Source organism: Salvelinus alpinus, chromosome 11, assembly GCF_045679555.1.
Source record: "Salvelinus alpinus chromosome 11, SLU_Salpinus.1, whole genome shotgun sequence".
NCBI classification, from domain to species: domain Eukaryota; kingdom Metazoa; phylum Chordata; class Actinopteri; order Salmoniformes; family Salmonidae; genus Salvelinus; species Salvelinus alpinus.
The window spans coordinates 53,527,591-53,540,228 of record NC_092096.1 but is presented as its reverse complement, the minus strand read 5'-3'; the positions used below and the strand labels follow the sequence as shown (position 1 = coordinate 53,540,228).

The window sequence follows — 12,638 nt, the reverse complement described above, 5'->3', positions numbered from 1 at the left end:
AGGTGGTTGTTCTTTTCCCTCTGTTTCCTGTCTCACTTGTCTTTGAGCTTCAGACCATTTCCTCTCACACCCGTGACTATTGTGTCACGTCCTGATCCTTGCACCCCCTGCCCGTCTTTATCTATACCTTACATCTATTCTTTATTTATCTCTCTCCCACTCTCTCTCTCTCGATGTAGGTAAGTGACTGCTTACGCTACCTCTTTCCTATTCAACTTTGGAAAATGATTTGTTATGCATTTTACTGTCATGTAGACGACGTTGCGTGCATCAGGGTAATTACATCAATTTGTTATCCCCTACCTCAAGGAGATTTTGTTTTGGAAAAAGATTTAGGCTGCGTCCTCGGTCTTTCTCAGCCTGTGGTCTCGCTCACCTGTGTCAACATGGTGACGGTACCAGGTGTGCTGCCGACCCTTGTGTTAACAGGACTGTGTGTCCACATCACAGGTAAGTCTGTTGCTCCCTCAAACCCACCTTTAAATAACCCGAACCCTCCATATTGGGGACAGTGGCTGATCTAATTTACACCATCTATGGGGGGGCTCACCAGAGTTACTCATATGGTTTGATCTCAATGGTTTACATAGCCAACTATAGGTTAAAATAGTGTCAATCATGTTATGTATGTGAATTGTTTACGCATAGTTATCCTTGTTTCTGTGATAGGCTACACTTTCATATTCAAGATATGTGAGATTGTGTGTGTGGTCTATTCCTGTGTGTGTTGACTTTGTGTTCCGTGTGAACTCTCAGGATCATCTAGAGCCGTCTGTACCACCAGTCTGTATTCCCTGAACTTAAACTGTGTCCTGCAGTGGGATTGTCCACAGGCCAACGCTACCACCACCTACACCGTCCAAACTAAGACTCAGGGGTGTGTGACTCATTGCTCACTACTGACTTAATGGACTAGTATCTAAATATCTTCTTAGCTAAATGCTGTTCCAAGATTTGGGGGTCTGTCTGCTGTCTCTATTGACCTAATCGATCTAGCTCTAGTATGCTGTATTACTGTTCTGCTATTTTCTAGAATTGGTAGTGAATTGTTTCATAGAAAACCTCTACATTGATGTATCTTCTGTGATGTTTGTTCTGTGTGTAACTACGTTATAGTCATTTTAAGTGGAGTATTTTTAAATCAAGTCGTTGAAGGTTGTAATCAGCAGTAGGATTCTGATTAGTCATTTACTTTACAATGAAGCTAATATGAATAGTGCAACTGTTGGGAGTGTGAGGGGAAGGCTAGCCTAGAAAGGGAAAGCAAATTATTGTGTGAACAAAGCGCTCTGACGACGCGGAGAGGAGCCGGCGAGAGGGGTAGCGTGAGAGGTGAATTTCAAACTTGTGGTTTTGGCAGGGAAACCTCAAAGGGTTTTAATCAGAGGGATGAATCAGTCACTCGAGTCCATGGTTGGTTGACTTTTTGGGTAGATAGGCTCCGATAGATAGGCGCTATTGTTTTCTACCACAGCCGTGAAAACACCCTGGCTGCTCCTCTCCCCTGCCGCCTGGTTTCAGTCATAACCATCACCACCCGTTTAGTCCAACAACCAGTGTGTGTCTGTTATCTTGTGTGGGTATTGCATATTTTCAGAAAGGATATTTCCACATTTTAATAGATCGGAATAATAAATACTATGTAGTTTATCCGTGTTTGTGTATGTTTCTATGTATATAGTACCAGTCAAGTTTGGACACACCTACTCATTCCAGGGTTTTTCTTTATTTTTACTATTTTCTACGTTGTAGAGTAGTGAAGACATCAAAACTATGAAATAACACATGGAATCATGTAGTAACCTAAGTGTTAAACAAATCAAAATATATTTGAGATTCTTCAATAGCCACCCTTTGCCTTGATAACAGCTTTGCATTCTCTCAACCAACTTCATGAGGTAGGCACCTGGAATGCATTTCAATTAACAGGTGTGCCTTGTTAAAAGTACATTTGTTGAATTTCTTTCTTTCCTTATTGCATTTGAGCCAATCAGTTGTGTTGTGACAAGGTAGGGGTGGTATACAGAAGATGGCCCTATTTGGTAAAATACCAAGTCCATATTATGGCAAGAACAGCTCACATATGCAAGGGAAACGACAGTCTATCATTACTTTAAGACATGAAGCTCAGTCAATCTGGAACATTTCAAGAACTTTGAAAGTAAAAACCATCAAGTGCTATGATGACCGCCACAGGAAATGAAGACCCAGGACTACCTCTGCTGCAGAGGATAAGTTCGTTAGTTACCAGCCACAGAAATTGCAGCCCAAATAAATGTTTCACAGAGTTCATGTAACAGACAGATCTCGACATCAACTGTTCAGAGTAGACTGCGTGAATCAGGCCTTCATGGTCGAATTGCTGCAAAGAAACCACTACTGAAGGACACCAATAAGAAGAAACTTGCTTGGACCAAGAAACACGAGCAATGGACATTAGACTGGTGTAAATCTGTCCTTTGGTCTGATGAGTCCAAATTTGAGATTTTTGCTTCCAACCGCCGTGTCTTTGTGAGATGCAGAGTAGAGGAACAGATGATTTCCGGATGTGTGGTTCCCTCTGTGACGCATGGAGGAAGAGGTGTGATGGTGTGGGCTTGCTTTGCTGGTGAAACTGATTTATTTAGAATTCAAGGCACACTTAACCAGCATGGTTACCACACCATTTTGCAGTGATACTATCCCAACTGGTTTGCGCATATTGGGACTATTGTTTGTTTTTCAACAGAACAATGACCCAAAACACACATCCAGGCTGTGTAAGGGCTATTTGACCAAGAAGGAGAGCGCTGCATCAGATGACCTAGCCTCCACAATCCCCCAACCTCAACCCAATTGAGATGATTTGGGATGAGTTGGACCGCAGAGGGAAGGAAAAGCAGCCAACAAGTGCTCAGCATATGTGTGAACTCTTTCAAGACTGTTGGAAAAGCATTCCTCATGAAGCTGGTTGAGAGAATGCCAGAGTGTGCAAATCTGTCAAGGCAAAGGGTGGCTACTTTGAAGAATCTCAAATATAAAATATATTTGATATGTTTAACACTTATTTTGGTTACTACATGGTTCCATATGTATTATTTAATAGTTTTAATGTCTTCACTATTATTGTACAATGTAGAAAATAGTCCAAATAAAGAAAAACCCTTGAATGAGTGTGTCCAAACTTTTGACTGGTACTGCGTGTGTGTGTGTTGCAGGGATTCGTGGCAGGACGTGGAGAGTTGTGTGCGGTTCTCCTCCCAGCTGTGTGACCTGTCCGAGGCCTTCTCTAACTTTGAGGTGTACAACCTGATCCGCCTGGGCCTGCACCAGGGCCCGGGGAGTCCAGTCTGGACACAACAACTTGGGTTTGACGTCCGTGATTTCAGTCAGTAGCCTGTCTCTCCTCTAAGACCTGTCACGTATCTTGCCTTGGCGATTTATTGTTCAATACACTGCAGAGTTCAAACAGCGAGGGCTAAAATGGCTACAGGCGCTCACATGAAGAGATTGTTGTGATTTGAAATTAAAGTGGCTTCTTTGTTTCTCCTCTCCTCAGACTTCAGCAGTCCCTCCGTCTTGGTTTCTCTGTCTGGAGAGAAGCTGGTAGTGGAGGTGCACTTACCTTGTTCTAGCAGAAGGGATTGTCTTCCTCTGCAGAGCTGCTGTCCACTGTCAAATTTTATTGACCTCTGTGTCAACGTGACAGTATATAACCAACAGAACTCCTCTGACTACAAGGTACCCCTGTTGCCATCTGCAATACCACTTTTTGCTCACCCTCCTTCTTTTCTCTTGCTCGCTCTCGTTCACACTCGTTCACACATCCTATTTCCTTTCTACCTGCTGCTATGTAAGTAGTACAATGTTAAGGAGTGAGTGCTCAAAGCAGAAACTACACTCTTATGTTTCCAGTGGTGTAAAGTACTTATGTAAAACTACTTTAAAGTACTACTTAAGTAGTTTTTTTTAGTCTAGCCATACTTTACTATTTATATTATTATAGAACTTTTTTTATTTTTATTTTTACATATTTTACTTCACTACATTCCTAAATAAAAGTGTACTTTTACTTTCCCTGATACCCAAAAGTACTCGTTACATTTTGAATGCTTAACAGGACAGGAAAATGGTCTAAGTCACACACTTAACAAGAGAACATTCCTAATCATCCCTACTGCCTCTGTGCCATTGCGGAATCACTAAACCCATGCTTCGGTTGTAAATGATGTCTGAGTGTTGGAGAGTGCCCCTGGCTATCCGTAAATTCAAAAAACAAGAAAATGGTGCTGTCTGTTTTGCTTAATTTAAGGAATTTTAAATGATTTATACTTTTACCTTTTGGTACTTTATTTTAGCAACTACATTTACTTTTGATACTTAAGTATATTTTAAACCAAATACTTTTAGACTTTTACTCAAGTAGTGTTTTACTGGGTGACTTTCACTTTTACTTGAGTCATTTTCTATTAAAGTACCTCTAATTTTACTCAAGTATGACAATTGGGTACTTTTCCCAGCACTGGTTGTTACTTCGTCTGCTGCATGTTTTTTTTGTGTGCATTTGTTAGTACAAGTGTCCTTGATTGGCTCTGTGACACAGTCTGAAACAGCCTCTCTGATTGGCTGATCCTCTTGCATGTGTCTGATACAGCGTTTGTGATTGGCTGGTCCTATTGCAGACGCAGATTGGTTTGGCCCAGAAGATGGTGTACGGGGCAGAGTTCTCAAACCTGGTCCCAGGACAGGACTACTGTGTCGTGGCTAACTTCTCCATCAGTCCGACCACCTTCCCCCAGGCCTCGTCTCCTCCCTCGGACCCCAGCTGTGTCCACCATGCTGGCCCAGGCCTAGGTTAGAGGTTTACGTTGGGTTAAGGTTGAGTCGGGGTGTGGACATGAAGCTCGGGTTATGAATACAACCCTAATTACAAAATGACTTGTGTTTGTTTCCCAGGGTTGCAGCCAGTGTTGTTGGGGATAGGAGTGTGTGCTGTACTCTTCTCTCCTCTCCTTGCTCTGGCTCTGTACCTGCTGAAACAAAAACGAGATGCACCACACGTAAACCGACTCCCCAAGACTCTAGTAAACTGTCCTTTATTCTTTTGAAACAAACACATTGAGTATTTAATTTCATTTGTGTATAGTACTATATAAAATGCAGTATTATCTTGAATGTCCTTGGGTATATCATTACACTGTATTTTTTTAACGCAGGCATCTCTTCAGGCATTCCTCCAGGACTTGCCGGAGTCCCCTTCAGATCCTGTTGACCCCAGTGACATTGTAGACGACCACCTTTCCATCCTGTCCTCTTTCTCCAGCTGTGTCTGCACCAAGGCCCAGGCCCCAAGCCTAGGTAATAGGTACAACAGCAACCCCTTCCTCAGTGACTATAGGTCAGGCAACATGCACTGGAACACTGAGGGAATGGAGCTGGACCTGAACTCTGGCAGCACCATATCCCTCCCATGCTCCACTGTGCCTATAGGCCTACATATGATCCAGTGCAGCTTTGATTCACCTCGACAACCACATCCAGGGCCCAATGTGCCAGTACTACCGTACCCTGGTTCTCTAGCTCTGTCAGAGGCCGTGGAGGGCCAGGTGGTCCCGCTGTGTTCTGTGAGGTTTGGGAGGGTGAGTGAGGGGGACGGGGGTGAGAACCTAGAGGGACTACAGTGGTGTAACCTGTAGCACGTTGCACTGCAGTACTCACAGTGCTATGTTTAACATATTCCTTTGAACGCCACAGTGCTGAGAGGAGTTAAAAAACTGTATTGACCATTTTTGTTAATTTAAAAAAATGTTGTCCTCAGCTTACAGGCATACATTGTCAGTTCCAACCGGACTGTGGTAAGGTCCAGCACCTTACCAAGGTCAACCATAACAAGGACAATACTGGACTGTGTAATCATAAACATATACAGGGGACGATGGATGGGAAACAGTGATTGGTCCTATAGTTCTGGAAACCACATTAGCCTGCGTATGGCTCATAATAATATCACTGTGTCTGGGGGATTTTGATTTATAATGTTGGGGGTTGGATCACGAGTCCAAACTAAACAGTGTGTTTGCCTGCCAATCATAAACGTTACTTCTCAGGCATCCAACAGAGATCACATCTAACCTTGAACTTTGGTTTTTGGAGCAGTTTTTTATGGGTTCTGCTATATTCAGTCAATTCATCAGGAAACCTGATCGAAGATGGTCACTTTGTGTGCTGGCTAGCTCTGCAGCTGAGGTGGTAAAGTTGGATTGGGGTTTTATGTGGTGTTCAACAGGCAGTAAAAAATGTTGGGGGGGCTTGCCTGTTTTGCATGTTATTTTGGCATTAATAAGTGTCACATCAGTTTGCAAACAATGCAATTAAATAAATCAATGAGTTAATAAAGCCGCATACAAACATGGTCTCTTTTTTGCTTTCTAAGGCAGCTCCAAAATGCAGGTGTTTCAGCCTAGCTCAGTGCTTTCTGTGGTGGTGGGGCAGGCAGCGGAAAATACGGAGCGTAGGTTTTGGTAATGTTCTCTAGTTGTGCCGTGATTGGCTCAGTGTTCTGTCACTCATAGGGACACTACATCACCGCCAAGTTTAAGGGTAGAGCTCGAAAATTCAAGCCCCTTGGGTTCTGCCAGAGTTAAATTGGAACTGTCCATCCAAGAAGGCTCAAGGTCATTGGCCACAGATAGGACTACATATCTACAGTAGCTTTAAAAAAAATATACATTTTAATTTATTTTTTTTATAAATCTTACCCCCTTTTCTCCCCAATTTTCGTGGTATCCAATTACTAGTAATTACTATCTTGTCTCATCGCTACAACTCCCGTACGGGCTCGGGAGAGACGAAGGTCGAAAGCCATGCGTCCTCCGAAACCCAACCAAGCCGCATTGCTTCTTAACACAGCGCGCCTCCAACCCGGAAGCCAGCCGCACCAATGTGTCGGAGGAAACACCGTGCACCCGGCTCCCTTGGTTAGCGCGCACTGCGCCCGGCCCGCCACAGGAGTCGCTGGTGCGCGACGAGACAAGGATATCCCTACCGGCCAAACCCTCCCTAACCTGGACGACGCTAGGCCAATTGTGCGTCGCCCCACGGACCTCCCGGTCGCGGCCGGCTGCGACAGAGCCTGGGCGCGAACCCAGAGTGTCTGGTGGCGCAGCTTGCGCTACGATGCATACAGTAGCTTTGATTGGACTGATCATGTCAACATCTTACTTTCAAAATCTTAGCTAGCAGTCATCATGAATCAAGTTGACAATCTACTGGCAAATCCTTTTCAATCCTTGTATATGAAGAGAAATTATAGATAAAACGTATCGGTGCTCATCGGCCATTGGACATAAACATTACACAAGTTGGAAATCGCAAATTCAACAGAGTGGTTTGGAAGGAGTCAGTGGCTAACTGCAAGCATTGCAAAGCAATCACTAGCCTGCTTTTCAGTGGAGTTGCTGTGTGGTCCCAAGTCTTAAAATTCGAAACATTCAACGTTGGCCATGCTGTCAATGATGCATGATTTGTGCCATGCTCAAAACAACTTAACTCAGAACAGCGAAATCTTGAGGAAAAAATGAGTTCCGACTGGGAAAATACATTTTGAAAGGTCATCCAACTCAGAATTGTAAAACGGAACTCGGGCCTCTTTCTAGAGCTACGACCTGAAGATCACTGACGTCGTCATGATTCAACCTTTTTTTTAGTTCCGAGTTGTCTTGAAAGCACCATAAATCCAGAGAATGCCAGACTTTGGTGACAAAATTTGCCCACGAAGGACCGCCGCGCCACCTTCCTGTTCAAGTGAGCACAGCACAAGGTGAGTCCAAAAATGTCTTGTATGCTACTGCATAAATTATGTAATATGCCAGGGAGATATGTAAACTGTAGCTAAGAAAGTAATACTAAGTGTGTGTAATCATTTGGTCTATTTTTCCCTCTTAATTTTGCCTACTGTTCTGACTTCGTGGTGCACATGTAGCCTATAACCTGTTCTAGAGAAATGTAATCATTGAATATTGTAAGAGCTTTCATTGTCTGCTTATATGCCCCCTTTATTTATCCTACGGTTCTGACTTGGTGTACAGGGAGAACACTGTAAGCACGACCCGTGTTCTGAATTCTGTCGCTGTACATTTCAAAAGTGTTGAACAAGTAGTTATATTGACTACATCCGTCCTTTATTTTATCCATCCACTTGTCCCCTTATGCCATAGTTTGTACAGCTCAATTGTCAGTTAAGCAAGCTGACTTAAACATTTGTTTAAGCAAGTCAGCCATGTTTTTTTTTTTATGTAGTAAATGAGGCTGAATGAACTTTCGCTGGCAAAGGCTCCGCTGATAGCCAGGTGTAGCAGTGGTAAGGTGTTGGGACAGCTTTATGTATGCACCGTTTGTCACTGTTATAGTGCAAGTCATGTATTGTTTAGTGTTGAGGCTTTGCTGGCATGCATCCCACACTTTGTTTGTCCCACCAACCAGATTTACATGCTAAAATCGTCACTGTCGACAGGGTGACCTTTTCGAAAAGGACTAATTCATGCTAGTGTCAAAGTGACCAAATGATACATTTGCTTTCTATTCGGTGCATCCTGTTCTGTAAATGTCAAGTTTCATAATAACCAGAGAGGGAGAAACAGATGTATATGCGAGTACAGCAGAGCTTGAAAAAAAAACACCACCCACAAGCCTAATAAAAACAGCAACCATGAGTTCAGCTTTATAAGACTTCGTTGCACAATGCTAGATAAGTGTAATTGCTGAAGTTCTTTATGTATAGTTCCCATTCCAACACCATAAGGACATGTAAATTGAGTGAATAATAAATGTTTGTCAAGTGTTTTTGTGCAATATCTTGCTTTTGTTTTTAATTTCCTAAACCAGTTCTAAATGGATGACCTTAAAATACAGAAGTACTACAGTTTTTTTTTTTTTGTATATAAAATTAAAAGCATCTTAAGGGTTGTTACAATTCCACCTGCGATGGTAAATTCATAAAGTCCTGGTACCTTAACATGCAATGTGTAGAAGTGTCATGTTTTATGAGGTATAAGAAAGATCTGACATCTAAAAAGCAACTTAAAAATACTACAATAGTGAAGTCTATTCCCTTCAAACAAATTGTTGTGTTGCTCTTGGTCAGGGTGTCAGATCAAACACGACAACCACACAGGCATTACCACACAACTAACCACCTGTCATCTCCAGCTTACAGCGTCTTCGACTGACCTAGATTTAGGATGAAACCAACCACGCGTTCTAAACTAAATGGACCTTGATTTGTAAAGATAAAACATTGCCTTGTATGATCACGGGGTTTTAAAAATCCTCTGTTGGAATACGACGTGTAAAATAACCAGAAACGGCATATTGCCCTTTATGACCATGATAAATGACATTCAGCGCTACATATGAAGGAGCAATGGTGGTTCATCTCTCACACAGGAAATCCTGACTCACAGGATGAACTCACCCCTCAGCATTGCCATCATAACAACCATCCCACTGTGTTGATGCTCAATGGACAGCGCCAGCCATCATAAGTGTCAAAGATTTGCATGGCATCCCTGGAGACAAAGCGGACCATGATACTCTAGTCCTCCGTCGGTTGATACTGTACAGTGAGACACTGGACCTACTACAATAACCATTGTACCACACACACGTCCCAACAGATTCTTTTGCGAAGTGTGTAAACGCACTAACACACAACGCCAGTGTTGTACTGTATCAACATGGTTTTTATTTGTCCATTAGTTTTATATCTATATATAATATATACAAAATGAAAACACATCAGTCATTGTTTTTGCAGTAGAGGTTGGCCTCTATTCAGCAGTGTCCTGGATGGATCATCTCAATCTCTCACACACACAAGGGCGGGGGACCGGGTGTTACTATGGATACAACCCCTCCTGTCCATCCATCGTTCAGATGATCTTTCGGTCCTTCTCATCTGCGCCAGTACTGGAGGGGAGATGGGAGACGGAACACCACTGTTAGATGACCCTCGCACATCTACAACACACTCAGTCTTTTGCCAATACAGCGTTATAGAAATAAACACTGCTACCTACAGTTAATCAGTAATCTCGGTTAACCCAGAACTAAAGTCTCGCTTAATTGGTCAGATGCTCGATGAAGAATTGGGTCCATATATGTGTTAAGAGGAGAGAACGAAGAGCTCCACTTTCTCTCTTTACAAGTCTATGGGCCAAATGTCCCCTCCCGAAATTCTAAAGATGCCACCACCTGCGAAATTGTGATTTGCCCAAAGCACCAGAACTAACGCGGCTAGTTATCTCACCACATCCTGTTGTATCATGAAAGATCTACGGTACCATTTATGTTTACGTAGGCTGTCCACAAAATATTAAGTAATCAGTCACCCCCCCCCCCCGATGAGAGAGACCCACTAAACTCCTGTTGAGAAAGACACACACACACACACTAAACCCCTGCCGAGAGAGAGAGAACCACACACACACAACCCCTGCCGAGAGAGAGAGAGAACCACACACACACAACCCCTGCCGAGAGAGAGAGAGAACCACACACACACAACCCCTGCCGAGAGAGAGAGAGAAACACACACACACAACCCCTGCCGAGAGAGAGAGAAACACACACACACAACCCCTGCCGAGAGAGAGAGAGAAACACACACACACAACCCCTGCCGAGAGAGAGAGAGAGAAACACACACACACAACCCCTGCCGAGAGAGAGAGAGAGAAACACACACACACAACCCCTGCCGAGAGAGAGAGAGAGAAACACACACACACAACCCCTGCCGAGAGAGAGAGAGAGAAACACACACACACAACCCCTGCCGAGAGAGAGAGAGAGAGAAACACACACACACAACACCTGCCGAGAGAGAGAGAGAGAAACACACACACACAACCCCTGCCGAGAGAGAGAGAGAGAAACACACACACACAACCCCTGCCGAGAGAGAGAGAGAAACACACACACACAACCCCTGCCGAGAGAGAGAGAGAGAAACACACACACACAACCCCTGCCGAGAGAGAGAAACACACACACACAACCCCTGCCGAGAGAGAGAGAGAGAAACACACACACACAACCCCTGCCGAGAGAGAGAGAGAGAAACACACACACACAACCCCTGCCGAGAGAGAGAGAGAGAAACACACACACACAACCCCTGCCGAGAGAGAGAGAAACACACACACACAACCCCTGCCGAGAGAGCGAGAGAGAGAAACACACACACACAACCCCTGCCGAGAGAGAGAGAGAGAGAAACACACACACACAACCCCTGCCGAGAGAGAGAGAAACACACACACACACAACCCCTGCCGAGAGAGAGAGAGAGAGAGAGAGAGAGAGAAACACACACACACAACCCCTGCCGAGAGAGAGAGAGAGAAACACACACACACAACCCCTGCCGAGAGAGAGAGAGAAACACACACACACAACCCCTGCCGAGAGAGAGAGAGAGAAACACACACACACAACCCCTGCCGAGAGAGAGAAACACACACACACAACCCCTGCCGAGAGAGAGAGAGAGAAACACACACACACAACCCCTGCCGAGAGAGAGAGAGAGAAACACACACACACAACCCCTGCCGAGAGAGAGAGAGAGAAACACACACACACAACCCCTGCCGAGAGAGAGAGAGAAACACACACACACAACCCCTGCCGAGAGAGAGAGAGAGAGAAACACACACACACAACCCCTGCCGAGAGAGAGAGAGAGAGAAACACACACACACAACCCCTGCCGAGAGAGAGAGAAACACACACACACACAACCCCTGCCGAGAGAGAGAGAGAGAGAGAGAGAAACACACACACACAACCCCTGCCGAGAGAGAGAGAGAAACACACACACACAACCCCTGCCGAGAGAGAGAGAGAAACACACACACACAACCCCTGCCGAGAGAGAGAGAGAAACACACACACACAACCCCTGCCGAGAGAGAGAGAGAGAGAGAAACACACACACACAACCCCTGCCGAGAGAGAAACACACACACACAACCCCTGCCGAGAGAGAGAGAGAAACACACACACACAACCCCTGCCGAGAGAGAGAGAGAAACACACACACACAACCCCTGCCGAGAGAGAGAGAGAAACACACACACACAACCCCTGCCGAGAGAGAAACACACACACACAACCCCTGCCGAGAGAGAGAGATAAACACACACACACAACCCCTGCCGAGAGAGAGAGAGAAACACACACACACAACCCCTGCTGAGAGAGAGAGAGAAACACACACACACAACCCCTGCTGAGAGAGAGAGAGAAACACACACACAACCCCTGCTGAGAGAAAGAGAGAGAGAAACACACACACACAACCCCTGCTGAGAGAGAGAGAGAGAGAAACACACACACACAACCCCTGATGAGAGAGAGAGAGAAGCACACACACACACAACCCCTACCGAGAGAGAGAGAGAGAGAGAAACACACACCCCCTGCTGAGAGAGAAGAGAAACACACAACCCCTGCTGAGAGAGAGAGAGAGAGAGAAACACACAACCCCTGCTGAGAGAGAGAGAGAGAGAGAAACACACAACCCCTGCTGAGAGAGAGAGAGAGAGAAACACACAACCCCTGCTGAGAGAGAGAGAGAAAAACACAACCCCTGCTGA

General features: G+C 44.8%; 2 protein-coding genes across 4 annotated transcripts in view; one reads left to right on the top strand and one right to left on the bottom strand.

The window, feature by feature from the left end:
* Nucleotides 1-69: 69 nt before the first annotated feature.
* On the top strand, nt 70-6,381 carry LOC139534408 (uncharacterized). 2 transcript variants are annotated; one of them, XM_071333540.1, is made up of 8 exons: nt 70-179; nt 310-450; nt 757-877; nt 3,198-3,367; nt 3,539-3,720; nt 4,662-4,833; nt 4,936-5,063; nt 5,196-6,381. In XM_071333540.1, exons 2-8 carry the CDS (start codon nt 387-389, stop codon nt 5,673-5,675), a joined length of 1,317 nt encoding a protein of 438 aa, XP_071189641.1. In that variant the 5' UTR covers nt 70-179; nt 310-386; the 3' UTR covers nt 5,676-6,381. The 2 variants fall into 2 exon arrangements, with proteins under 2 accessions (XP_071189641.1, XP_071189640.1); XM_071333539.1 differs by having other exon boundaries at nt 151-450.
* Nucleotides 6,382-9,698: 3,317 nt separating this feature from the next.
* The window catches only part of pik3c3 (phosphatidylinositol 3-kinase, catalytic subunit type 3), a 45,516-nt gene continuing 42,576 nt past the window's right edge, over nt 9,699-12,638 (bottom strand). For both annotated transcript variants that reach the window (XM_071333533.1, XM_071333534.1), the window contains one exon: nt 9,699-9,945. In XM_071333533.1, coding sequence (XP_071189634.1) covers nt 9,931-9,945 — 15 coding nt within the window. In that variant the 3' untranslated portion in view covers nt 9,699-9,930. The remainder of the gene's footprint in view (nt 9,946-12,638) is intronic.

What these genes read in the sequence shown, in the direction of transcription:
- LOC139534408 (XM_071333539.1), top strand. Translation starts at nt 225, where the DNA reads ATGATTTGTTATGCATTTTACTGTCATGTAGACGACGTTGCGTGCATC. An exon ending in ACTGTGTGTCCACATCACAG is followed by an intron (nt 451 to 756) that starts GTAAGTCTGTTG and finishes GTGAACTCTCAG; the next exon opens with GATCATCTAGAGCCGTCTGT. An exon ending in AGAACTCCTCTGACTACAAG is followed by an intron (nt 3,721 to 4,661) that starts GTACCCCTGTTG and finishes GTCCTATTGCAG; the next exon opens with ACGCAGATTGGTTTGGCCCA.